Source organism: Rhinatrema bivittatum, chromosome 8 (genome assembly GCF_901001135.1).
Source record: "Rhinatrema bivittatum chromosome 8, aRhiBiv1.1, whole genome shotgun sequence".
NCBI lineage: Eukaryota > Metazoa > Chordata > Amphibia > Gymnophiona > Rhinatrematidae > Rhinatrema > Rhinatrema bivittatum.
Window position 1 is genome coordinate 271108161 of NC_042622.1, and position 26663 is coordinate 271134823.

The following is a 26663-nucleotide window of genomic DNA, read 5'->3' on the forward strand; positions in this document are numbered from 1 at the left end:
TTCAAAAAAGTGAAGATTTGTGAGGCAAGACTTGCCTTGGGTAAAGCCATGCTGTCTTTGTTCCATTAAACCATGTCTTTCTATATGTTGTGATTTTGATGTTTAGAACACTTTCCACTATCTTTCCTGGCACTGAAGTCAGGCTTACTGGTCTGTAGTTTCCCAGATCGCCCCTGGAGGCCTTTTTAAATATTGGGGTTACATTAGGTACACTCCAGTCTTCAGGTACACTCCAAATTCGTAAACGCCGGAAGCTCCGACTGATTCAGATGAAAAGCAGAGATCACCTTTGGCAAAAAGGATGGGACCATTCAAAGCGAAACTCCAGAGTCCAAGATGCAGAGGAAAGTTTCCCTACAGGATAAGGCCTAAATTTCATACACCCTCCTGGATGAACAAATCGCCAGAAACACCACTTTCAGCGTGAGATCCTTCCAGGTAGCCCTCCTGAGAGGCTCAAAGGGTGCTTCACACAAACCCTGGAGAACCAAGTTCAAGTTCCATGTGGGACATAGCTGACGAGACATTGGCCGAAGAAGCTTCACCCTGTGGAGAAACCACACTACATCAGGATGAGCTGCCAGAGAAGAATCCTGAATCTGGCCCCGCAGACATCCAAGAGCGGAGATCTTAACCTTTAGGGAATTAAACGATAACCCTTTCTGAAGCCCAACCTGCAGAAAGGAAAGGACCAGGGGGACCAGAGGCCGCCGCCCCCTCCCCAGGCTGATACCAGGACTCAAAGATCTTCCAAACATGAACATATGCCAAGGAGGAAGAGGCTTTCCGGCCTCTTAGTAGAGTAGTAATCACCTCTTCCGGATATCTTCTCTTCTGCAACTGACGCTTCTCAAAAGCCAGGCTGCAAGACAAAAGCGATCTGCCTATTCGAAAAATATAGGGCCTTGGCGGAGGAGATTTGGGAGATGACTCAACCGTAGGGGCCCTCAGAAGCTATGCGAATCACTCGCCCCGGATGAAGTTCGTTCCTCTAATAACCTTGCCAACCAACAGCCACGGAGGGAACACAAAGGAGAACGCCGTGCGGTCAGGGAACTACCAGGAGTATTGACTCCCTCTGCACAGTGTCCCGCCTGCGACTGAAGCAGCGCGACGCCTTGGCGTTTGCATGGGTTGCTATGATGTCCACGAGGCTCGCCCCACCAGCGAGATATCAGGCGCACAGCTCCCATCCTCCCGGGTCTAGCTGGTGACGGCTGAGAAAATCTGCTTGTATGTTGGTCAACGCTGCAGTGTGTGATGCCACCGACATCTTCAGATAGTGCTCCGCCCAGGACATCAACGGCTCCACCTGGTTCTTCCCTGCCAGTTGATATAGGCCATTGTCATCGCACTGTGTCAAAACTCAGAGCGCCTGATTGCACAGGAAGGGGAGGAAGCTCTTCAGAGCCAGGTGAACAGCCCATGTCTCAAGCTCATTGACAAGGACGCCCCTCCAGAGACCTCCAGCCCTGACATACTGCTCCCCAGCCGGATAGGCTGGCATCGGTCGACACCACCATGCACTCTGCACTCCAAATGTTCCTGTACAAGCTACCATGAAAGACTGGACCTGTAACGTCTGTAAGCGGCAGCGGGTTCCAACGGGACAACAAAACAGCTTGTAGAGGTCTCATATGCGCAAAGGCCCACGGGACCAACTCCAGGGTCGATGCCATGGCCATGCCTGTAAGTAATCCCAGACCCTAGGCACTGAGATTCACAACAGGGACTGGACTTGGCCAAGCAATTTGATGATCATGTCTCCGGAGAAGAAGACCTTGCCCCACTTGAGTGTTGAAACATGCTCCCAAAAATTCTAGGACCTGGGAGGGGACAAGATAGTGCTAAGTGGGAACAGGTCAGCAGGGACTGAGCAGCCTCCTGGCACTGCTATAAACCTGCCACTGCGGGCCTGCCAGGAGAGCTCCCCCCCGGGGGAGGCAATGGCTGCAACAATCAGACAAAGCACGGCCGGAAAGCCGATCACCGCAGCTCAAGCACAGACTTGTGCGTGGCATGCTACCACAGAGAAAACGCGGGGCAGGCACCAGCAGCCACGGGGAGGGAAGCCAAGAAGGGTAAAAGAAACTGCCCACCTTGCTGAAAACAGCTCCTGGGCTCTAGTCTCAAAAAACATTCTGCCGCACAGCCCTGCAGAAAAATGCCTCCACACTGGTTTGTTTGTTTTTTTTTTACTTTATAAAGAGCCTCAGAGAAGGGAAAATAGAGTAAAGCATAGAAAGGGATACTTCCCTGAAGACACTGGCAGAGGCTGTAGGAGACCAATGCTGAAGGAGGGAGGGAGCTGAACCACCTTCACCCCGCTGGTACACTCAGGAGCAAAGTTTGGGGTTCCCAACCCCTGCTCATCCAATGCCTACAACCAGAGAGGATGGTCCCAACAGGACCTCACTATGCCCTGGGAGACCACAAAACTGGAAACCCTACTCTTTATGTTTAACTTGGTATCAGAACCGCAGGTTTTGCACCACCTCCATCTGCTGGAGACAAATACTGAGGAGCAGCATATGGCAGTACCTGTGAAACTCTGTCTCCATCTGCTGGAAGGGAAACAAAACCCAACAGCAGTCTGGAATGATCCGGGTACGTACAGGGAACCAACATTTCTAAGCAGCTTATGGTGCAGAGGTCTTGAACGGCTTCTGCCACTGGCAACATTATCAGCCAATTGACAAGATATGGAAATATTTGTAGTCTTTTGCAGTGAAGGTGGGCTTTCTATCTGGAAGCAAAGGTATGACAACATAGAATGTACTGGAATGTATGCATCTTTCAGGTCGAGGAAGAACATCCAGTCTTTTGGTTGTATGAAGGGCAGTATTGATGAGAGATTTTAAATTTTCCCTTTTGCAGTGTCTTGTTGAGAGAGTGGAGATCTAAGATCGGACAAAGATCTCCTGTTTTGGAATGAGGAAGTATTGGAATAGAAGCCCTTGTGAATGTGAGCTAGAATGTTAGATGGCATCCTGTGCCAGCAGACTGTCCTTCTAAATGCAAGCGGGAGATGTGGGACAGGTCCTGTGTAGACTGGGCTAGATGAGGGATAGTTGGAGAAGCAATGAGATCCAGGTGGTATCCAAATCTAATGATGTATACCTAGCAGTCCACGTTCTGAGAAACTGTCCAACCTGAAGAGGTGACTGGCCTGCTTGATCTTAAAAGCCTTGCTGGTCTTTGGAGTAGACTGTTTTTATGGCCTGCGTGTCATACTAGCATCCTCTGAGGAGTCTGTTGGGAACTAGGTGCCGATACATAGGAGGGAGATACTGGCTATACTGTTTTTAGAACTTCCTCTGGAAGAATGGCCTCTTGTATTGCATGTAGTATTGCCTGAAAGCCAGTGGCTGATCTGTTGGTAGTGTCAGACTGCACTGCCACATTCTCTTCCTTGATCTGCACTATTGCTTCCCTCAGAGCTTGTTGCCAAAGAGGTTGCCACCCAAGCAACGAAAGACAGCAAGCTTCTCATGCACATCTGATTGTGCTGAGTCTTAGCCATGATATGCAGCAAAAGAAGTCAGACGTGCATGACAGTTTCAAAAGCCTTATACATCCATAACAGATACCTCAGCCCCTCCTCCAGATATTGGAGTGGTTGTGGCAATATCTGTTCTTTCATCTTCAAACATACAAAAGGTTTCAACTGCTGAAGGAATTTGTAGAAATACTGCACCATATAGCTCTGATGTTAGCATTGCACTTTGAAAAACTTTGACCAATCTTCCAGTTGATAGAGCAAAAACCAAATTAAAACAATTCCAGAAAAAAAAAACTGAACATATACATGATGCTTATAACTTTTTTTTTTTTTTTTTTAATCTAAGAATAATGTGAAGGGACTGTGAATATGATAAAGAGTCTGTACTGTGGCCTACATAGCATTAATTGGACCTTAGTATGGTAGCATGTAATGATGGCAGCTATTTGGAAGTTGTGTTATTTTGTTTTAGATAATTGTTTTATATATTTTATTTTGCTGTATATCGCTTTGGGCTTTTAACAGTAAGGCAATTAATATTAAAGCTTAATAGCTCCATTTTACAAAATGTACCATATTTTTCGTTCCATAAGACGCACCTACGATTCAAAGGGGGAAAATTAAAAAAAAATAAAAAATGGTGTGCTAAACCAACTCTGTTCCCGGGGTCTGTGCATCTTATGGAGCAAATTAGGGGTAATCCAAAAACAGAAAAGGGGAGCAAATCCTGCACAAACATTACACAGTTATGGGAGAAGTACAGAATAGAGTTAAGGTCCACACAAGGATTTCAATATGATATTCTTTAAATCATTTTGAATATCATAATGAAATCCTTGTGTGGACTTTTACTCTATTCTGTACTTCTCCCATAACTGCAAATTAGGGGTATGCATACAATTTTTTTGTCCCCGTTTCGTTCTTGGGTCTGGGGAGGGCTATTTCGGTCCACTCCCCGTATCAGAAAACTTATCGTTCTTTCATGGGGGAAAAAAAAACCCCCACCAACCCTTCACAGTGTACTTAACTAAAACCCCCCACCCTCCTGACCCCAAGACTTGCCAAAAGTCCCGGGAACGATCTGCTCTTGGGCCATCAGCTGCTAGTAATCAAAATGGCGCCGGCGGCCCTTTGCCCTTACTATGTGACAGGAGCCAACCAATGGCACCAGTAGCTCATCACATAGTAAGGGCAAAGGGCCACCGGTGCCATTTTGATTACTGGCAGCTGATGGCCCAAGAGCAGATCGCTCCCAGGACCCCCCCTGGACCACCAGGTACTTTTGGCAAATCTTGGGGGGGGGGTCAGGAGGGTGGGGGGTTGTAGTCAGTTTTTAGGGTTTTTTTTTAATATTCGCTCCATAAGACGCAGACATTTTCCCACTTTTGGGGGGGGGGGGGAGGGGGGAGTGTCTTATGGAGCGAAAAATACAGTAATTTCCCACTTACACATCAGTTTCAAAACTACATGCAGATAGTACAGAATTTTGTGGAGACATCTTTCCCCACCTTTACCACTTCTCTTTGGTGTTTTCTTGCCAGTCATTTCAGATGCAATCTCAATTTCTTCTGGATTTCCCCCTTCCTCTTCAATTGCCTACAAACAAAACCAAATGTTTAATACAGTTGGCATGCACAAGCAGTAAGCAAGGGTGGAAAAATTCTAGGTGCCCTATTCCTAAAATTGAACACCTAGCTGCTGCCATTTAAGGTTGCCCCATCATACAGAAGAGAAACGGTTAGAAATGGGGGAAGGCAGATGGTTTATTAAAATGTAAATACCACAACATCAAGTTTCAAAGCAGTTTACAAAAGGAAAGCAAAATATACATAATCAAAAATTAGCACAAACAAAAATTAAATGCTAGTAAGAAGTAGAAATACACTCAAAAAGGCTCTCAAACTTTGTTTTTTTAACTTGTGGTCTTAAAAAGGCTCTGTACACATTCATCGAAAGGGAGTTCCACAATAATGGGCCTGCAGTAGAAAAAACTCTGTTCCAAGTGATGTTAAAGTGAGCTAACTTCAGGTGGAACTTCAAGCAGATTCTGTTGAGTAGCTCTCAAACATGGCAGCCTTAAATTTTTAAACATAGAAACATAGAAATGACGGCAGAAGACCACCAAATGGCCCATCTAGTCTGCCCAGCAAGCTTCACACATTTTTTTCTCTCATACTTATCTTTTTCTCTTAACTCTTGGTTAAGGCACAGACCTTACCCAAATTGGTCAAAATTCAAGAGCTTAAAGATAATGGCAAGTTTATTGGAGAAATTACTTACCTGATAATTTCGTTTTCCTTAGTGTACTGTAGACAGATGGACTCAGGACCAATGGGTATAGTGGGCTCCTGAAAGCAGTTGGAGACTGATTTCAATCTGACATCAGCCCTAGTACATATACCCTCCTGCAGGAAGCCCTGCTCCTCAGCATTCTCTTCAAAAAGAAATTGTGGATATATGTGTGTTTGGATAACTTCATTAACTTGGTTAACATGATTAACTTGAACTGGTTGATGTGGATATAGCTTGATTCCGCCAGTGCACTCAACCGCCAACACCTGGTAGGTATGGGTGTCCTAAGAGGGAAGCTTGGCTTACCCGTGTTTGTCTTGCACTCTGTGATTGTCACCCGATGTTTCCGTGTTTGCCGACAGCCGTGGACGGGATGCCGAGTCCATCTGTCTACACTAAGGAAAACGAAATTATCAGGTAAGTAATTTCTCCATTTCCTAGAGTCTAGCAGATGGACTCAGGACCAATGGGATGTACAAAAGCTACTCCCCAACTGGGTGGGAGGCTGCCCGTGGCCCACTTAGTACTGCCCTTGCAAATGCCGTGTCCTCCTGAGCCTGAACATCCAGGCGGTAGAACCTAGAAAAGGTGTGAATGGAGGACCATGTTGCCGCTCGACAGATCTCGGCGGGTGACAGCATCTTGGTTTCCACCCAGGACACTGCCTGGGCTCTAGTGGAATGGGCCTTGACTTGTAGAGGTGGAGGCTTGCCTGCTTCTACATAGGCCACCTTGATAACTTCCTTGATCCAGCAGGCTATGGTTGACTGTGAGGCTGCTTCCCCTTGTTTCTTCCCGCTGTAAAGGACGAATAATTGATCTGTCTTTCTACGGATTCTGACCTTTCCAGGTATCTGCCTAGGAGTCTGCCAACATTAAGATGGCGAAGGCGGCGAGATTCTTCAGAGTCCTTATGCTCATCTGGCGATGGCAGTGAGATACCACTTTTGGGAGGAAGGAGGGGACAGTGTGTAACTATATGGATCCCGGTGTGAACCTGAGGAATGGTTCGACAGGACAGTGCTTGAAGCTCGGAGATGCAGCGGGCCAAACAGACTGCCACTAGAAATGCAGTCTTCAATGTTAGTAGTCGGAGGGACAGACCGCGGATGAGACTGAAGGAGGTTCCCGCTAGGAAGTCTAGGACTAGATTGAGATTCCATAAAGGTACCGGCCACTTTAGGGGTGGTCGGATCTGTTTGACCTTTCAGGAAGCGGGAATCATCTGGGTGAGAGGCTAGGCTGCCGCCCTCCACCTTGGCTCTGTAGCATGCCAACGCAGCCACCTGCACCTTGAGGGAGTTGAGAGACAACCCTTCTGTAAGCCGTTCTGCCGGAATTCCAGAATTGTGGGAATTTTGACTGTCCGCGGGAGGATGTCGCGGTCTTCACACCAGGCTTCGAATATTTTCCATATTCGTATGTAGGTTAGAGATGTGGAGAACTTGCGTGCTCGGAACAGAGTATCAATCACTGTTCCCAAGTATCCACACTTCTTCGGGCGTGTCCTCTCAATGGCCAGACCGTAAGAGAATAGAGTTGGGTCTTCGTGGAGATCGGGCCTTGTTGGAGCAGATCCCTGTGTGAAGGTAGAGGGAGAGGGCTCCTTGTCAGTCTTCGCATGTCCATATACCACAGCCTTCTTGGCCAGTCCAGGGTCACTAGAAGTACTGGTTCCCTATGGTGTGGATAATCCCGCCCAGTAGCGGCCACCGAGGGAAGACATATAGCAGGATTTCCTATGGCCAGGTCCGGACGAGGGCATTGATCCCTTGGAATTGTGGTTCCCGTCTGCGACTGAAAAAGTTAAGAACTTTGGCATTGCACCGGGTTGCCAGGAGGTCATTGGCTGGTGTTCCCCAGCGGTTTACTATCAACTGGAAGGCTGTGGTCAACAGCCTCCATTCCCCTGGGTCTAGACTTTCTCTGCTGAGGTAATCTGCAGTGACATTATCTTTTCCCACGATGTGGTCAGCTGGGATCTCTTGTAGGTTGGATTCCACCCACACCATTAGGGGGTCTATTTCCAGGGACACCTGTTGGCTTCTGGTTCCTCCCTGGCAGTTGATGTAGGCCACTGTTGTGGTGTTGACCGACATGACTGATCGATTCGCCCCATAGTCTGTGCCTGAACTGTAGGCAGGCTAGTCTGACTGCCCATGCTTCCAATCGGTTGGTGTTCCATCCAGACTCTTCCTAGTACCATTGCCCCTGGGCGGTCAGTTCCTGGCAGTAGGCTCCCCACCCTCATAGGCTCGCATCCATGGTGAGCAAGATCCAGGTCGGCGGGGATAGCCTTACTCCCTTGCTCAGGCGGTTTTCTTGTAGCCACCATTGTAGCTAGGTTTGAACTTTCTCTGGGAACTGGAGGCAAATGGAGTAGTTCTAGGACATCTGATTCCATCGTGACAGTAGGGAACACTGTAGGGGCAGCATGTGAACTCTTGCCCGTGGGATCACTTCCAGCGTAAATGACACAAGGCAGAGGACTTGAAGGTAGTCCCACACTTGGGGCGAAGGCTGCTTAACAGGTTTCGCAATTGGTTTATCAGTTTTGTTCTCCTTGTAGGAGTCCGAATGACCTTGTCTTGTGTCGAACCGGACTCCCAGGTATTCTAGAGATTGGGAGGGCAACAGACAGCTCTTGTTTGTGTTGACCGCCCACCCGAGGTTCTCCAGTAGTTTTGACTCTGGTCACCTGCTGGCTTTCCTCTGGGGATTTTACCCTGATCAGCCAATCGTCCAGATATGGGTGTTCGAGGATTCCTTCTTTCCTTAGTCTCGCCGCCACTACAACCATGATTTTGCTGAACGTTCGAGATGCTGTGGCTAGCCCGAAGGGTAGAGCCGGAACCGGTAGTGGTGATCCAGGATCGCAAAGCGCAGAAAAAGCTGGTGCTCGTGATGAACCAGGATGTGCAGGTAGGCTTCTGACAGATCCAGGGATGTAAGGAATTCTCCCAGCTGTATCGCTCTTATGAGCAAGCGTAGGGTTTCCATACGGATGCAAGGGACCTTCAGGTGGCGGTTGATGGCCTTGAGGTCCAGGATGGGCCTGAACGTACCCTCTTTCTTGGGAACAATAAAATAGATGGAATAGTGCCCAGTATTTTGTTGTTGCATGGGCACTGGCGTTATGGCCTTTAAGTCGAGCAATTTGGTCAGTGTGGAGTCTACTGCCGTCCTCTTGAAAGGGTGTGGCAGGGAGATTTCACAAACTTATCCAGAGGAATGTTGTGAAAGTCCAGATAATATCCCTCTCGAATGATGGTTAGCACCCACTTATCTGAAGTTCTCTCGACCCATCTTTGGTAGAATAGGGCAAGCCTGCCCCCTATGGCTTCTTCCTGTGGATGGGTCAGCTGATCTTCATTGCGGGGTGCGGCTGGGGCCTGGACCAGCGCCGGTTCCCCTTTTGTTGTGTTTGTTCCGAAAGGATGGCTCCTGCCTGCGGGGCAAGATGCTTGATATGTACTTCTCTACAATTTGAAACACTGATCCCCTGCCCTTAAATGTTCAGGGGGGGAGGGGCGCTGGCTTCTCTTGTTCTTGCCCTCCGGTAGCCATGGTACTGGGGATTCGCCCCATTTGTTAGCTAACTTCTCCAGTTCGCTTCCGAACAGGAGGGTTCCCTTAAAAGGCATTCTCTTGAGCCTCATCTTGGACGTTGCGTCGGCTGACCAGCTTTGGAGCCAGAGTTGTCTTCTGGCTGCCACAATGGATGAAACGCCTCTGGCTACGGTGTGCACCAGGTCGGAGGTCGCATCCGTGAGGAATGATACTGCTGATTCTAGTGCTTCGATGGGTGTAGTGGCGTTCCTGGTTTGACAAGCAGGCACGCGTCACCTTGGCACAGCAAGCTGCGATCTGTAGTGACATAGCTGAAACGAATGACTGTTTGAGGATGATTCCAGACGTCTGTCCTGAGCATCCTTGAGTGCTGCTCCTCCCTTGACTGGGATGGTAGTGCGCTTTGAGACCGCACAGACCATGGCATCCACTTTGGGAAATGTCAGGATATCTTTGGCAGCAGGGTCTAAGGGGTACATGGCTGCCAGGATCCGCCCCCCCCTTTGAAGTGGCCTCCGGAGCTTCCCATTCCAGGACAATCAGCTGTTGGACAGCTTGCAGCAAAGGGGAACGGCGGGAGACCTGACTGAGTCCCTCTAGGAAGGGGTTCGTCTTAGGTTCCCCCTGTGGCAGCGAGCTCTTTCAAGCTGTTCGCCACGAGGTCTGAAAGTTAATCTTTGGCGAAGAACCACCTCATGGTTCGGTAAGGTTCCGTTCCTGGTGGGATTTCCCCTTCCTCCAAGGAGTCTTTATCCTCATCCGAGGTGTCCGTGTCCCCAATCTTGCACATCCTTCAGGGCCGCAACCCCCGTAACTGGAATGGTAGTCGTCTTCGTGACCGCTGAGACGGCGGCATCCACCTTCGGAACCTACAAGAGCTCCAGTGTGTCCTTGAGCAAGGGATATAGCTTGTCCATAGCCCTGCTCACCTTAAAGCCAGTCTCCGGAGTATCCCACTCCCTGACCACCAACTGCTTCACTGAACTACGACCACGTAAGCCCACCATAACTGAGTCCCACTTCCTCCTGGCCAGGATCCCCCTGAGGGACAGCTATGCTTAGCTCCACCAGAACATGTGGAATCAAGGGACCCAGCTCCTCCTGAAATAGGCAAATCACCTTGGGATCATCACCTTCCAATGCCAGGCCAGTTCCTGGACCCTGCTGATCCACATCAGTGTCTGGAGAGCCAGCTCCTGGGGACAACCCCCTCTCAGAATCCTGAGGAAGCATTGCCGGTGGCCCCTACCACGGATTTGCCACAGACTCTACGAATCTTTACGGCACCTGAAGCCCCGGACACCTTAGGCCTTTTCTTGGGCAGTGGACCTGCTGCCTTGTGCTTACGAGAGAGCTGGCCCGCAGCCTTGTGAGCCAGAAATGCTTTGTGCATTTACACAAACTCCAGAGAAAAAGGAATAAAGCTTCCCGCATCCTCTGCCAGAGGATCCGAGTCCTCAAATTGCCCCATCGGGATTGAGCTTGGCCAGTGAAAGCTTGGGCAGGACATCAGGACATCCCTCCCCCCGCTGCATGCTGGGTTTGGGCCCTGAAGGTCTGTAAACTGGATGCTGTTCCCGCTGATCAACTGCCTCATGCAGCACAACTTTCAGCCCCCCAGACAGCACTGCAAAGACCACACCACTGGAGCCCCTCCCGATGTGCCCTCCCCTCTAGGGAGGCACCAGGAACAGCAGCCAGGATGGGAGAGAGATGAAGCTCTCTCCACACTCAAAGCGACGAACTTCCTTCAGCATAGCTAACTCCGCGAAGCAAACACCTAAGCGGGAGAACAAGCGACCATGGGGAGAACCAGAGAGAAAAAATAAATATCTCCTAAAGCTGTCTCCCTGCACCACTGGCACCAGGGAGACCAGAGAAAGGCCCATCACTGCCCTGGTTGCTCTAATTTCCTTAACTTTTTTTTTTTTAGCTAAACTTTATAAAGTAAAGGAAAATAGCAAAAGAGCAGTCTTATCAGAGGAATGGCCAAGGCTTCTCCCCAGAGCTTCAAGAGTTGAGGGAACTGGACCACCAGCTTTCACCTGCAATCTGGTCCTAGAGCAAGTTGGGGGTCCCCAACCTCTGCTCATCCTTCTCTAACCAGGAAGGATGTTCCCATGAGGACCTGGAAACCTCTGGGGAGAGGAACTCCTACCGAAGAAACAAATCTGCCTGAAAACTTTTTTTTAAGGTTCAGAACTGCAGTTGCACCTCCATCTGCTTGAGACAGAAATAAAGAACTGTAGGTGCTACACCTGGTTATGTGCCAGTGGCTGTGAAAATTTCTCCATCTGCTGGAAGGAAGGAAAAACCCAGGAGTCTGGCCTGATCTAGGTACCTACAGGGAACAATATTTTAGACAAAATCTGGGAGACCCATTTAAAAGGTACATTAATAAGTAAGAGAAAGTCTAAAGGAGAGTCACCAAAATGGTGCATGGATTCCACTATAAGTAGGGACCTTAGTCTTCAGCTTTTATTTTACCTGGGAATTTCAACATAAAAATTCAATGGAAAATTGTTTTAATAAAACAAAAATCGAAAATGAAGGTCCCCATTTATAAGTCAATAGAGAAACCGAAAGAACTCAAAATATACTCTAAAAAGAAAAAAAAACCTAGGAAAAAAGATAAACAAGTAATATGATGAACATTCACATATCTAGCAAGCTTCAATAAGGTACTAAAAGGAAGCAGTTACTACTGCGCAGAATCCCCCCCCCCCCCCGAAAATAGCAGAGGAGACCCTGGCATGCCATTCTCTCCTCAGATATGCATTAAATAGGCACTAATCCCCCTATTGCATTAAGGGGTGGGTTAGTGCCTACTTAACCCGTGTGTGAGCTTACCTTTATTGCATCAGCCCCTATGTCTCTCTCATGCACCCTTCACACAGACTAGCAGCCTCACATACACACAACCCTTTTTCATACACACTCCTTCACAGTCTCCTTATATATGCTCCCTCTCTCTGAAAAGCAGAAAAAACTGCTTTTCAGTACTACTTCAATAAAAAAAAAAAATACCTTGGCAGACCACCAACTTATGAAGACTGATGCCAGGAAACTCTGCCAGTAATGAAAATGGATGCAGATGAAAACTGTGTGAGGGGCAGTACTGAGAACAGGGTCAAACTCTGGGTCTGGCAATAGAATGGAAGGAGTTGAGCCTAGAGGTGGAGGGGAGAGATACTGGCAGGTGGAGGAGCTGGGGCCTGAGGGGGCAAAGTGGCCAGGGGAGTAGAGAGCATGAGTGGAAGGGACAGTGAATTTCTAGGGAAATTCTGCTCAAAATACTTAAAATTTTGCATCTTTAAGTAATACAGAAAAATATTACCTAAAGACTCGTACAAATTATGTTATTTTGAGCAATATAAACGGGCCGATAATAAAAATCGCAGGAGAGCAGGCGAGTTAAATTATTTAAATTAGGGCCCCAGTAAAAAGAGGCCGCTGTTAGCGAGTTTGACAGCCATCGCTCAATTTTGCTGGCGTCTGTTCTCAAACCCGCTGACAGCCACAGGTTCGGAAACCGGACGCCTGCAAAATTGAGCATCCGGTTTTCAACCCGAGGGTCCATTTTAAATTTTTTTTATTTTTAACTTTTTTTTTTTTTTTAACTTTTGGGACCTCTATCGCCATGATATTAAGTCAGAGGGTGCACGCAGAAATTAACACCTACCTCTGGGTAGGCGCTAATTTCTTAAAGTAAAATGTGTGGCTTGGCTGAACATTTTACTTACTGTATCGCGCGGGAATGACTAAGAGAAATCAACATGCATTTGAATGTTGCGGGCGCTATTAGTCGGGGGGGTTGGACGCACATTTTAGATGCTCTATTACCCCTTGCTGAATAAGGGGTAAAGCTAGCACATCAAAAACGCGCGTCCAAATGCCTGTTAACAGTGCGCTCCACCAGAGCGCATTGTACTGTATCAGCCTGAAAGTTTGCAGAATTTTACTTTTTTGTGCGCAGAATTCCCCCCAAGAGAAAAAAAAATTTATATATATATATATATATACACACACACACACAGAGGCTGGTAGACACCTGGCACAGTCTTCGAGGTGAAGGAGGCATTGCTAGAACAGTGGTACAATTCAATTCATAGCCAGATAAAGGAATCTGGGGAGGATGAGTAATTAAGATCTGCAACAGAATAGTAGGTAGTCAAACACACAGGCAAGGTGAGCCAAATGGCCCTTATCTGCCAACATATTCTATGTGGAAGGTGATTTTTTTTTAATCAAGCATTTAAATGTTTGCTTTTATTACAATTTTCTAGATATGACCTGTATTTCTGAAGATTACTTTGTGTTGTCTCTAAGCTGCCCTGCTCCAAGGTTTTGGCCTTGTGGTAAAAATACATTGCTGTATCAGATGGACTACACTTTGGGGGCATAGTAAACAGAGAAAGACCTAAATGGTCCATTCACTCTGTCCAGCAAGAGGAGTTCGTGCAGGTTACTCCCATAGTGAAATAATATAACAAAGTTACCATGGGTTACCCCACTTCTTCATTTCCGTCCTCTAGCCCCTAGGGATCCAGTGCATTTATCCCATGCCAGTTTTATCATTCTTCCTATGTTCACCACTTTTTCCAGGGAGGGCATTCTATGTATCCACAACCCTTTCCTTGAAGTACTTCAAGATTGTTCCCAACTCTACGTTCTTAGAATATCATATGAATTTACAGCTTCTTTTCCATTGAAAGAGGTTTGATCATATGCATTAATAATCAATATCAGTGTGTACTCAGAATTTTGCATTTGTTTTGCACAAAATCCCCCCCCCCAAGAGAAAATGACAAATTAAAAGCATAAGTGACGTTTAACTCAAAGCAAATAACCATAGGCCATCATGTGTTGCAACCAAAGTTTTATTCCTTCTTTAAGTCCTCAACAATCGTTGCTGCAACAGGAGCAGTTTTCATCTAGCTACAGGGTATGGAAGGCCTAGTGGGAGTGCACCACAGAGCAGGCCGATATAAAGGAATTTGCAAAGTATTTACAAAGGACTTCCCGGCCAGAATGCACAGCATCTTTCAGTAAAAAAAAAAATGTGTGAATAATCAGCGTGGCTCGTTATCAGGTCTCTACAGGTACTGTTGGTATTATACAGTAAGGAAAAGGAAGCAAAAATAAAGCACGAGGGACCCGACCCACGTGGTGCAGACCCAACGCCCGTATATTGGTTTAACAGTAAGGATATCGAGATCGTTTCACTGCCCGCCGCTCCATCAAGACATTAGTTTACCTTTAATAACGTTTCAGCAATCTTAAAGGCTGGCGTGCCTCACCCTTGGGGTGGGGGCAGTTCTTATGTAAAGGGAATAATGGCGTACAGATGGCCTCACCTTCCGAAGCCGCTCCATCAAGGCGCTCTTGTTACCGCTGCTGTCCGCTCCCCTTTTCTTCAGCTCGGCTCTTAAGTCTATCACCCGCAGATCACACAGTTTACGCGTCTCGGGGCTGCCGTCCGCCTGCGCCGGGCCCACCGATTCGGCCCCAGGCCCCTGCTCCGCCGCGCCCTGGCTCTCCGACATGGCTTCCCTCACCCTCGCAAACTAAGGACTACCGAACAAAAAAAAAAAAAAAAAAAAAAGCTCTCTACTAGCGCTTCCTCGCACCCCAGAAAAAAACAAAACGAACAGGCCTCGTTACTCCGCTTCCTAGTGCGTGCAACTGTGCCCTCAGAACCCGCTCCTCGCCGGCGACCGTAAGACTCACCCCGCTGCCGAGCCGCACGCGACGCCACCAAGACAAAATGGCGCTCGAGCAAAATAAGCAACAATCTGCGCAAGCGCCGAGCAGCACGTACTACCGCGCTTGCGTCTGTTTGTGGCGGGAGACCTAGAGCCCTCCCCTCCCCTCCCCCCGTATCGTTTTTCTCGCGAGGTTCGGCGAAAGTCCAGTTAAAAGAATGGAGAGGGCGGGAATGCTCTGCCGCAGTGCGCGGGCCCCGCCATTTTGCAGCTGACAAGAGTTGGAGGGGGGCCCTGAGGGTAGGCAAAAGAAAGTTGTACCACCCACTATTTGAATGCGTAGAGGAGGGAAGGGGAGGCTGAACGGGGAATGAAACAAGGCAGATGAAACTCAGAAAGCGTTACCACCGATAAAAAGGAGCAGAAGCCACTCTGAAAAGCGAGTTGCTACTCGGTTCACGAGGCTTTCCCCGCCCCCTCTGTGGCGAAAAATGCTTAAGTGCATGTAGTCGTTATTGCCAAGTGCTGCTTTCTGGAGTTCAGGTTACAAAGGGTTTTTTATATAGATATATAGATATCTATATATATATATATATATAGGTTTGTTTGTTTTCGTTTATGGGCTATGCATTAAGCATTTCTCTGTCACACAGTGGGAAATAACATTTTTAGTACATGAGCCCCGTCTCATTTTCTGCTTCTCCCTTTCCTCGTATTCTACGTCTCAACTTTTCCCCTCACACACTTCATTGCTTTTCCTCACGTCCTTTTCCTCCCTGCACTTCCCTTGTTTCTCTATTTATCCCGCATTTCTCTCACACAACTTCTAAGCTTCTATTCCCCCTTCCCTTTGTCCCCCCCCCAACCATCCACCTTTTAGTTCCAACGGAGCAAGGACATCGAAGGAATGTTTACTTGGTTTGGTTTTTGGTTTTGTTTTTTTTTACGGCTGTCTCTCCTTTCCTCGCCTGTACCTTCAATGCTGCACCTGCAACTCTTGTGAAGGGACTGAGCTCCAAAAAAAAAAAAAGAAAAAAAAAAAAGGCGCTGCTTTTAAAAGAGAAGCCTCCGCTAAGCCCCACCCCTTTGCTCTTCCACCCCTCGCAAGCCCCACCCCCTGTGACATCACCCTGGCTCTTCTCGGCCTCGCCATTGGAAAGCCATTTTTGAAACTTTCTCGGCCCAAATTCCAATGCTCGCTTTGTTACCCGTGAAGTTGCTGCTATTCACGTGTGTGTGTGTGTCCCCGTCCCCCCCCGGTAGCTGTTGCTTCTCGGTGGCTGGCAGGATTAGGAAGCCTAATCTTCCGCCGTCCAAAACATTTTCTTGGTTAAGATGCGGTGCGCGGAATTAGCTGCATTGCCCTCTCTGGAGGCAACCGTCAGATGGGCGCGAAGTGCACCTTTTCACAATTTCCCTGTGCGGCGCGCTTTCATACTATCAGCTACCTCAGGCAAGAGCTAAAACTTCAGTAGACCAACAACAGGACACCGGAATAGCTACATATGCTAACTTAGGAGTTCGCACGGCTACATTTTTTTTTGTGAACTCGGGCAGGCTGACAGTTTTTTTTCCCCCCCTAAAATGCTCTGTTAATTTTAGTCAACTGGAATGGCGAGAATTCTGCCCATGCAAAAAAAAGAGGCCTGGCCGCTTGCTAACTCCAGAGCAGAGGCTGGCAGACATCTTCAGGCAGCAGCAAAGGGCGGAGAAAAATCAGCAGGGACCTATATACTGGCTGTGCTCACAGCCCCCTGCAGCGCTGGTCTCAGCTTCCTGGTACCAAGACAACCTAAAAACCTATGTGAGGGATGGGGCTTGTCAAGAGAAAGCTTAGGGCTCTGCGCTTATTTTTCCTACTCCTGCTGCAGCAGCAGCGGTGAACTATCTCTGCCGGTCGCTAGGCCTAAAACCAGTCCACTGAGGAGAGCCATGGTCACAGTAGGGTAGGAGGGAGAGGTCCTGGGAAGGGGCTATGGAAGGTAGGGATGTCACTAGTCACTGGCACATAAAAATGCCGTTCTGACGCCTGTCCTCCAATCCTTGCAGTTTTAAAGGAATCTGAGGGGATGCTGAGGACCTTAAAGGAGCAACGACTGGCTTCAAACATTGAGAGGAAAAGCTGGATCTTTGTAGAGGACACCCCCAACTCACACCTCTGGTCAACTCTGGGATGACCTAACAAAAAAATCTGTTGATAGCTACTAGTCACTTTACCCTCCACTACCTCAGGTACAAATTTAGGGAGTCATTTACCAAGCTATATTTGTCATTTACTGCATGGTAAATGCCTTGCAATAGTAATAATGCAGTGTAGTTTAAATGCATTATCCCCCCCCCCCCCAAAAAAAAAATGCCAAAATGGTAATGAGCTACATGCAAAGCACTACTAGGCAATTTCATGGTAATAAAATAGATGGCTTGGAGTGGAGGAGTAGCCTAGTGGTTATAGCAGCAGGCTACAAGCCAGGGAAGCTTGGGTTCAGATTCCACTGTTGCTCCTTGTGACCTTGGGCAAGTCACTTTACCCTTCATTGCTTCAGGTACAAAGTTAGATTTAAGCCCTGTGGGGATAGGGAAATATCTATAGTACTGGAATGAAATCCATTTTGATATACACTTTGAAGTGCCAAAAAGCAGAATATGACAATCTAAGTAAAAAAAATAAATGGCTTGCCTGAAAAAATCGCAAGCCGTGTTATTTTCAAGAAAATGAACTATAACTCTGGAGTTGTAGTTAACTTTCCCTAGGAGCAGAGTGTTAAAAGGCACAAGCAGCCCAAAGCCTCCCCATCCCAGAGTGTACAAAAATCTTCTTGGTATTGCTTCTAGAGGCAGCTCCAGTACCAGAAATGATTTTTTAAGTTTTTAAATGTGTCATGCAAGCTCTTCCCATCCCATCCCTTTCCAATCCTACTCCTTTGTCCATATTCCCCCTCCCCCATCCTAACCCACACCGCTAGAGGTGGTAAGGGGATGGGACTGAGGGTTCTTACAAGACCACCAAAGGTTTTGTACACTGTAGGATGAGGGCTTTGGGCCACTCAGGCCCTTTAACAAAATGGCAGCCCTAGGCTGTGGGGGCCTCCATTATATGGAATTTGTGTGGATAACTAACCCAACGAAAATACCACGGGCTTTACTAAGCTGCAGTAATGAGTACTGCAATTTAGTAAACCCTGGATATTTTCCTTCTCTGGGGAAAATACCACGGCTTGGTAAATGACCCTCTTAGATTGTAAACCCTCTGGGGATGGGGAAATATCTACGTGCCTGAATGTAATCTATTTGGAAGTGGCTGTTCTGTCACAAAAGCTGCATATAAATAAACTACATTATTATTTATATTCTGCTCTTTTATACTTCAAAGTGGACTGCATTCAAGTACTGTAAGGCTTTCAATCTAGTGTGTACATGAGGTAATAAGGGGTACAGAGACTTGCCCAAGCTCACAAGGAGCAGCAGTGGGATTTGAACTTCCTGGTTCATAGACAGCTGTTGTAACCACTACTAGGCTCTCCTCCACTCCTATTTAGTTGTAGTTAGTTGTATTAATGAATCTCCAGGACATTGCTGGCTCTATGGTGTTTCGATAGATAGTGTATGGGACCTAGTGCCTTAGTGTAGCAACGCTTCCTTATTAGTCTGGAGCACAGAGGAGGACCAGGTTTGTTTAAATTATCCTCCAGAGGGTACTTAATGGCACCTACCACCTCCTGAAGGGAGTGGGGCAGCTGAGATATTTATTCTTCCTCTTCTCTTTGCAATTTCCACATTTCTTTACCTTTCTAACAGAATAGCTTACATAATTATATTATTATAATTTTAAAAATGTCATCCTTGGTATGGATGTGGAAATACTTGTGCTGTATATATTGTCTTTGTGAGTCCAGTGTATGTGGACTTTGGGACCAACAACATGAGAAGGGACTACATTTGATTTTTAAGAGTTCAGTAACAAAAGGAAAAACAAGTGTGAACAGAAGCAGAGGAAGAATGACTGATGGAACGGAGGTGGAGGAGAGGGAAGGGAAGGGGTGTGTAGGCACAGAGGCTTTTTATAGTATAGAGGAGATTGTGAGGAACCCAAAATATGTATGGGAAGTGGGAATACAGGGGAGTTGGGTAGCGATAGAAGGCCAGTCGTGTCTGTGAAAGCAAACGTGCATTAGAAGGGAGCAAATACATGAAGCAAAGTAAAAAAAGATATGGAAGGAATTAAGACGAGAGTAGGAAGGAGAAGCCTGTTGAGGTCACATTTTGAAAGAAAGTGGGAAAGATGAGAAAAGGGGATAAATAGGATATAATAAAATGGGGACGATATGAGTGACAAAGGAAAATGAAGAAGGATATGATAAGCTGGGAGATTACAGTCAGGGTAATGATAATATGGAAAGAGTGATGGAAAATACAGACATAACGATGATGGAATCAGGTACAGAAGGAACAGAAAAGTGAAGGACGTGAGGAAGAACAATTGGGAGCTTCAAAAAGAACTCCCATGGACTTCACTGGCACTGCTCTGCTGCAAAGAACAACCAAATGGACTGTCTTCTGCTTGAAACAGAATTCGGTTCTTTTTGAAGATATTTGCATGGTTGATGGTACTTTTTGCTGAACAGAATTTCTGACCATGACAGATTGGAGTTGTGGGCACATAATGCAGTTTCTGTGGTGGCCCACAAGTCTAGGAAGCTCATGTAGTACATCTTGGCTTTCTCTTGTGGGTTTTTTTATTGTTCAACAGAAAGATATTTAAAACACACAAAAAAAGGAAGCAAACGTATCACAGCCTTCAAAGCTTTTGTTCTGCAAATTTCTTGATCTAAGTAAATGGTTAAACTCCCCAGATTTGATCCGCAACCTGATTTCTTTGCTGTAAGTAAATATATTAGGGTTAGATTAGGAGATATTTGCCCCTTTCCCGCAGAGATTTTACTCATCCCTTGAAGTTATAGTGACTATACAGAATCTCTATGCAGGTGAAGAAGGAACTTATACTGTCTCGAAAGCTTATGCATTGCAACATTTTTTGTATCACAACCTACGAAGATTCCAATTTTCAAGATGACCAATTATGGCTGGATTTAAATATTTGGCACCTACAGACAGCAGAGGGGGCTGGTTGTTAACACCAGTCTCCCACTTCAGCAAAGCGTTTACACAGACGTATGGGGGGATGTGAAGGAGAGAGGGGGGAAGGATCCCAGATTACCCCTATTTCCTCTCCTCTGAGCCACAGCACTCCTCTACTCCTGCAGTAGCAGCAACACGTTAAAAAGGAAATTTAGTGCAGGGCCTCCTGTTGGAGCTGTCAACACCCTGTGGTGCCCTGCCCCCTCCACCCACAAGGGCTTCCTGTTACTACTGAAACCCGTGCAAGAAGCCGCAAGAGTGCAATGCAAGGCTAGAGGTCTCGCACTGCATATTAAGTTTGGCAGTCCTTGGGCTACTCCCGAGGACCTCCGCACTCACTTCCCCAGCCAGGCCCTTGTTGCTCCCGAAGTGCTGCCCAAGTGTTGTGGAGGGCAGCTGTAGTGGGGAGTGATATAGACACCACCTTCTGAAGTGGCGTAGCGTGGCAAGGCTGGAGGCTAAGTGTGAGAGGTCCGGTGAGGCTGGAATTGAGCTCTGGAGTGAGGTGCAGGTAACCACAGGAGCAAACTGGAACAGAGCGCTGGTAAGAGTGGAGTGAATGCAGATATTAATGGAACTGGAATACTGGAACAGACAGGATCTGAGTGCAGATAAGCGTGGACTGGAATAGAAGCAGATTGGATCTGGGTGTAGATATGAGTGGAGTTAATGCAGGTATATGTGGAACTGGAACTCTGGAACAGACAGGACCTGAGTTCCGGTTAAGCGTAGCCTGAACAGCAGGAACAGAATGGATCTGGGTGCAGGTAAGAATAGAATTAATGCAGGTATATGTGGAATTGGAAAGCTGGAACGGACAAGATATGAGCGCAAGTAAGCGTGAACTGGAACAGCAGGAACAGACTGGATCTCGGTGCAGGCAAGAGTGGAGTGAATGCAGGTATACGTGGACTGGAACATTGGAACTGTCAGGAAACATAGAGGCCTGTTATGCTTGCCGCCCGCAGCAGCCCCACGGTGCGGTCCTCTCACCTCTCTACACAAGTCCAGTGAGTCAGGGAACTCGCGAGCTGCCAGTTCATTCTTAATACGGGTTGACAATCCATCCAGAAAGAGGCACAAAGGCAGTCCTCTCCCCAGTGAAGTTCCATAGCTAGGGTGCGGAATTCGATGGTATAGTCTGAGAGGGAGCGAATGGCCTTTTGGATGTAGAGGAGATCCAAACTGGAGCCTGCCTGGTGACCTGGGTCATCAAATATGGTCTTAAAGACCACCAAAAACATTTAAGGTCCAAAAATTGGGGTCAGAACGCTCCCACAAGGGAGAGGCTGCCGTCCAAAAGGGAGACAATGTAGGTAGTCTTCATGGAGTCATCCGGAAACAGCGCTGACTGGAGACAAAAATGCATATTGCATGGGTTGATGAATCCCCGGCATAGTTGAGGTTCCCCAGAATAGCGGGGAGGAGCTGGTAACGGTATGATGGAGCAAGGAGAGGCCACAGGAGCAGCAGGAGCCAGTGTAGGAGGTGTCGGTGCTCCCATGGAGACTGAGGAGTCAAGGCCGCTCGAGCTTCGAGAAAGCATTGCTGCTGCTGAATCTTCTGGGCCAGGCCTCGAATGGCCTGAAGGGTGGAAGCATCCACCGGGTCCATGGCCTTGGCAATCTGTTGTGAAGGTGGACCCTTGGGCTGAGGGGGAGTTGGTGCTACCTGTGGGGAAGAGCCCCACAGGTCCCCACTGTCAGCAGGCGCAGCTGGTGGAAGCAGAGGCCCAACTGGAGCTTCATCAAGGCTGGAAGCTAGAGCCAGCTTGAAGCAGGACTGGGGTGGTGATGTCATCGATAGGCACTAGGCCGCCGTTTCCCGCCACTGGCCCTTGAAGTAGGGCAGGATCAGGCACATGCACACGGCGCGTTGGGACTGGGGACATTGCGGTGGCGGCGGCCATGCAAGCGGGAGGAAGGTGGTGTTCAGCGCTCCCACTCCATGGGAGGACTTCCCCGGTTGCCAAAAGTGCCAGCAGTTACTGAAAGACGCTTTAGTTATGCAGTTGACCATTCATAATAGGCTTCATTGTAAGACCAGTGTCGCTATATGACTCAGCCTTATTTATAATCATAGGTCAGTTTTAAGTGAACATCTATTTTTTGTTTTTTTATATTTGCTCAGTGTAATTCCAAGGCTTCAGAGTCATGCTCCTTCCTGTAGTTTTGACCAATCCTGCCTCGGCCCAAGGGTCCACAGATGCCACACTACATTTCCTTTTTAAAGTGTTGCTACTATTATAGGAGGTTGAATGGAGGAGTACCACAGCTCAGATACAGGTCTGGACAGAGGCATGGGAGAGGGCAGCACTCCGGTACCTATTAAAATTTGGACCCGGAGACATTTGCCTATGTTGTCTATTCCTAAATCTGAACCAATTTAGGAGTGCAATGGTAACCTAGTGGTTAAAACAAGAGACTAGGAACCAAGGAAGTCTGGCTTCAAATCCCTCTGATGCTCCTGGTGATATTGAGTAAGTCATTTTAGCCTCCTTTGCAAACTTATTAGGGGCTAATGGTTAAATTAAGCACACAGTTTCAAGCCTAGATTCAAATCTCACTGATGCACCTTGTGATACTGAGTAAGTTACTTTATCCTCTGTTACAAACAGTTGATGTGTTAAATTCAACACACAGTTTCCTAACACATAAGCTAACTTTTTTTTCAACTCCCAATGCGGTAAGATAATAAGAACATAAGAACATGCCATACTGGATCAGACTAAGGATCCATCAAGCCCAGCATCCTGTTTCCAACAGTGGCCAATCCAGGCCATAAGAGCCTGGCAAGTACCCAAAAACTAAGTCTATTCCATGTTACTGTTGCTGGTAATAGCAGTGGCTATTTTCTAAGTCAACTCAATTAATAGCAGGTAATGGACTTCTCCTCCAAGAACTTATCCAATCCCTTTTTAAACACAGCAACACTAACTACACTAACCACATCCTCTGGCAACAAATTCCAGAGTTTAATTGTGCGTTGAGTGAAGAACTTTCTCCAATTAGTTTTAAATGTGCCACATGCTAACTTCATGGAATGCCCTCTAGTCTTTCTATTACCCGAAAGAGTAAATAACCGATTCACATTTACCCGTTCTAGACCTCTCATGATTTTAAACAACTCTATCATATCCCCCCTCGGCCGTCTCTTCTCCAAGCTGAAAAGTCCTAACCTCTTTAGTCTTTCCTCATAGGGGAGCTGTTCCATCCCCTTTATCATTTTGGTAGCCCTTCTCTGTACCTTCTCCATCGCAATTATATCTTTTTTGAGATGTGGCGACCAGAATTGTACACAGTATTCAAGGTGTGGTCTTACCATGAAGCGATATAGAGGCATTATGACATTTTCTGTTTTATACACCATTCCCTTTCTAATAATTCCCAACATTGTTTGCTTTTTTGACTGCTACAGCACACTGAACCGACGATTTCAATGTGTTATCCACTATGACACCTAGATCTCTTTCTTGGGTGGTAGCTCCTTATATAGACACTAACATTGTGTAACTATAGCATGGGTTATTTTTCCCTATATGTATCACCTTGCACTTATCCACATTAAATTTCTTCTGCCATTTGGATGCCCAATTTTCCAGTCTCACAAGGTCTTCCTGCAATTTATCACAATCTGCGTGTGATTTAACTATTCTGAACAATTTTGTATCATCTGCAAATTTGATTACCTCACTCGTCATATTTCTTTCCAGATCATTTATAAATATATTGAAAAGCACCGGTCCAAGTACATATCCCTGAGGCACTCCACTGCCCACTCCCTTCCACTGAGAAAATTGTCCATTTAATCCTACTCTCTGTTTCCTACCTTTTAGCCAGTTTGTAATCCTCGAAAGGACATCGCCACCTATCCAATGACTTTTTACTAATGCATCAGGAGTTTAAAAAAATGCACACAAACTAGAAAATATCCACAAAGAAAAACAAGTTTATGCACAGAAAACCATGGTTTATATGTTGGGAACATGGACCCTTGAGCCGGCTCGAGCATGGAAGATCCACTGGAAGAAGGCCTCACAGCGGTACTCGAGGCCGGGAGGCAGAACAGGGCCAGTAGACCTGACAGGACCTTCACCTATACCAACCCTCGTTCCCCGCAGGTTGAGCCCTTGGGTGCCGGGGCCGGCAGGACTTAATCAAAGGTCTCCTGGCGGAGAAAATCCAAAGAGCAGTACGGGTCGTGGCAGGCTGAAGACTAGAAGAGACGGAGACGGTCCAGGGGTCGAGGCGGACAGCGGAAGTGAAAACGAAGAAGTAGGCCAGAGTTCAGGGCAGGCAGCAGACTAGCAGAGTCGAGGAACACACCAAGATCAGGACGGGCAGCAGACAGGAGAATCCAGGAACCAAACCGAAGAATCAAGCAGAGGCTGGAGCAGAAGCAGGAGCGGGATCACAGGAGCGGGAGCAGGAACAGGAACAAGCAGGATCAGGAACACACAGGAACAGCAACTAGTTACTCACAAGAGATGACCTGTTGGCAAGGCAAAGGAGCAAGGAGTGGGCTTAAATATTTAAGCCCACTTCTAGGGGAAGTATCGGAGGAACACATGGGAGCTGTAAATGAGCCAGACGTTCAGTGGAAGGCGGAGAAGGGGCTGGAGCTCCATGCAGAGAAGGGAGTGGAACAGCAGGGAAAACCGGCAGCCCAAATGCAAGGACAGGCTGGAAATGCTCTTAAAGTTCCCTTCGAAGCCAGCACACCGAGTACTGTGGACTTGGGCCGGAATATCCAGCAAGACCAGAGAGCAAAGCCCAAGGTCAGTAAAAATATAATTATCAAACCTGCGATAATAACACTGGACACTATATGGAATGTAATAGTGAAACTAGAAGCATCCATAACAACTTTAACGGAAGCTGTGGTTGAGACAAATAGGTCTTTAAAAGTTAACACTGTTAATTTGAGAGAACAGGAAAGGAAAATTTTAAGTGTGGATGAACGTTTGAACAAAGTAGAGAAGATTCAACAGCATCAAATTCAGTCAGAAGGAGAAATGTTGAAAAATTTTGAAAATTTAGAGAATACGAGAGTGCTCAACTTTCCCGTGTTGGATGAACTCTCCCCAGATGAACTTTTTAAAGAATATATGACTCTCATCCTGAAAATACCATCAACTTGTTCTCCACTCCAGTAATTGTTAAGGCGTATTATATTGGATCAAAAAAGATCTTATGAAAAAGCAAGAAAATTTGGAAGAACAGAATCCCACAGATCAAGTATCATTGAATATTTCTGAAATTTTACAAAGCTCTATGGAATTAGAAGTGAAAAAGAGAGAGACACTCTTGATAACTTTTGCTTTCATTTCTGAAAGAGATACCGTAATGAGATTTTTCTTCCGATCTAGATTGTCCACATTTTATGGACAAAAAATATGGCTATATCCTGACCTTGCAAGAAACACGCAACTGCGAAGGAGAAAATGTATAGCTCTTAGGCAGGATTTGTTGTCAAAGGGGGGTAGTTTTATCCTAAAGTACCCATGCAGGTGCATGGTGAAGTATATGAATGAAAAATATGTGTTTACAAACCCGGAACAACTAAAGGGGCTTTTGGGAATGACATCATAATACCTTTGATAATTGGTATATAATAGTAGTGGGTCCAGTATTTTCTTTGTATTTTTCTGAATGGAATAACTGCTTCACTTTCTTATTGTCTCTCCCCCATGTTGCCTATAATTATGTGTAATAAAAGTTATGTATATGCTATTACTTATTTCTGTAAACCTAATGCAAGAAAGATTATTATAATTGTTTAATATGCAAATAAAAATACAATTTAAAAAAAAAAAATAGCCCCAAGCTGTGATGACATCGCTGGGGGCCAGGCCAAGGTTTCCTGCCGTGGCCACTTTAAAGGTGGAGATGGGCCGCGTGCGCGCACCTGGGGGGGCAGAGCCCAAGTGGCAGTCGGCGTCGTCTCCTTCGTAGGGAGAACGCCGAGGTGGAGGCTCGGTGCGGCCTAGCCGCCAGGACCACGGGGAGCGTCGGAGACTGGTGACCGCCTGGTAAGTGAGGGGGACCGCGGCCGGGGTTCACAACATTATATGCACAAATCGTGATTTCCACAAATCTTATTTTATGCATGGAAAATAATTTGTGCATACAAAACCATGTCTTCTGTGCATAAAATATGATTTATGTGCCCAAAAAATGTTTTCAGTGTAGAAAGTATGTTTTGTATACATAAATCATATTTTATTTATTTATTTATTTATTTATTTATTTATTTATTTAAAGAATTTATATACCGGGGTTCCTGTATAGTATACATATCACCCCGGTTTACAAGGAACCATAACTATCGCTAAGGAACCGTAACTATCGCTTCATTTAGCGGTTTACATTGAACATTTAGTGGTTTACATTGAACATTTAGCGGTTTACATTGAACATAGTTAATTTGAGAAAACATAATAAAACATAAATAAACAT

The 26663-nt window shown here is 46.6% G+C and overlaps 2 protein-coding genes across 11 annotated transcripts in view; one reads left to right on the forward strand and one right to left on the reverse strand.

Moving 5' to 3' along the window:
• The window catches only part of LOC115096379 (scaffold attachment factor B2-like), a 184515-nt gene extending 168422 nt beyond the window's left edge, over positions 1 to 16093 (reverse strand). For 6 of the 10 annotated variants that reach the window (XR_003858057.1, XR_003858056.1, XM_029610894.1 and 3 more), the window contains exons 1-2: positions 14722 to 15141; positions 5011 to 5098 (exon numbers count right to left, since the gene is read on the reverse strand). Coding sequence is in view for 8 of the 10 variants with exons in the window: in XM_029610894.1 (XP_029466754.1) it covers positions 5011 to 5098; positions 14722 to 14910 (277 nt within the window). In the remaining 2 variants the exon portion in view is untranslated. Of the gene's footprint in view, positions 1 to 5010; positions 5099 to 14721; positions 15142 to 16043 lie in introns of those variants that run through there. The other 4 variants (XM_029610892.1, XM_029610891.1, XM_029610889.1 and 1 more) reach the window with 4 other exon arrangements.
• An 8679-nt stretch (positions 16094 to 24772) lies between these two features.
• The window catches only part of LOC115097644 (disintegrin and metalloproteinase domain-containing protein 10-like), a 204191-nt gene continuing 202300 nt past the window's right edge, over positions 24773 to 26663 (forward strand). Inside the window, exon 1 of the mRNA XM_029613575.1 lies at positions 24773 to 24982. Within this exon, the coding sequence (XP_029469435.1) occupies positions 24773 to 24982 (210 nt within the window). The remainder of the gene's footprint in view (positions 24983 to 26663) is intronic.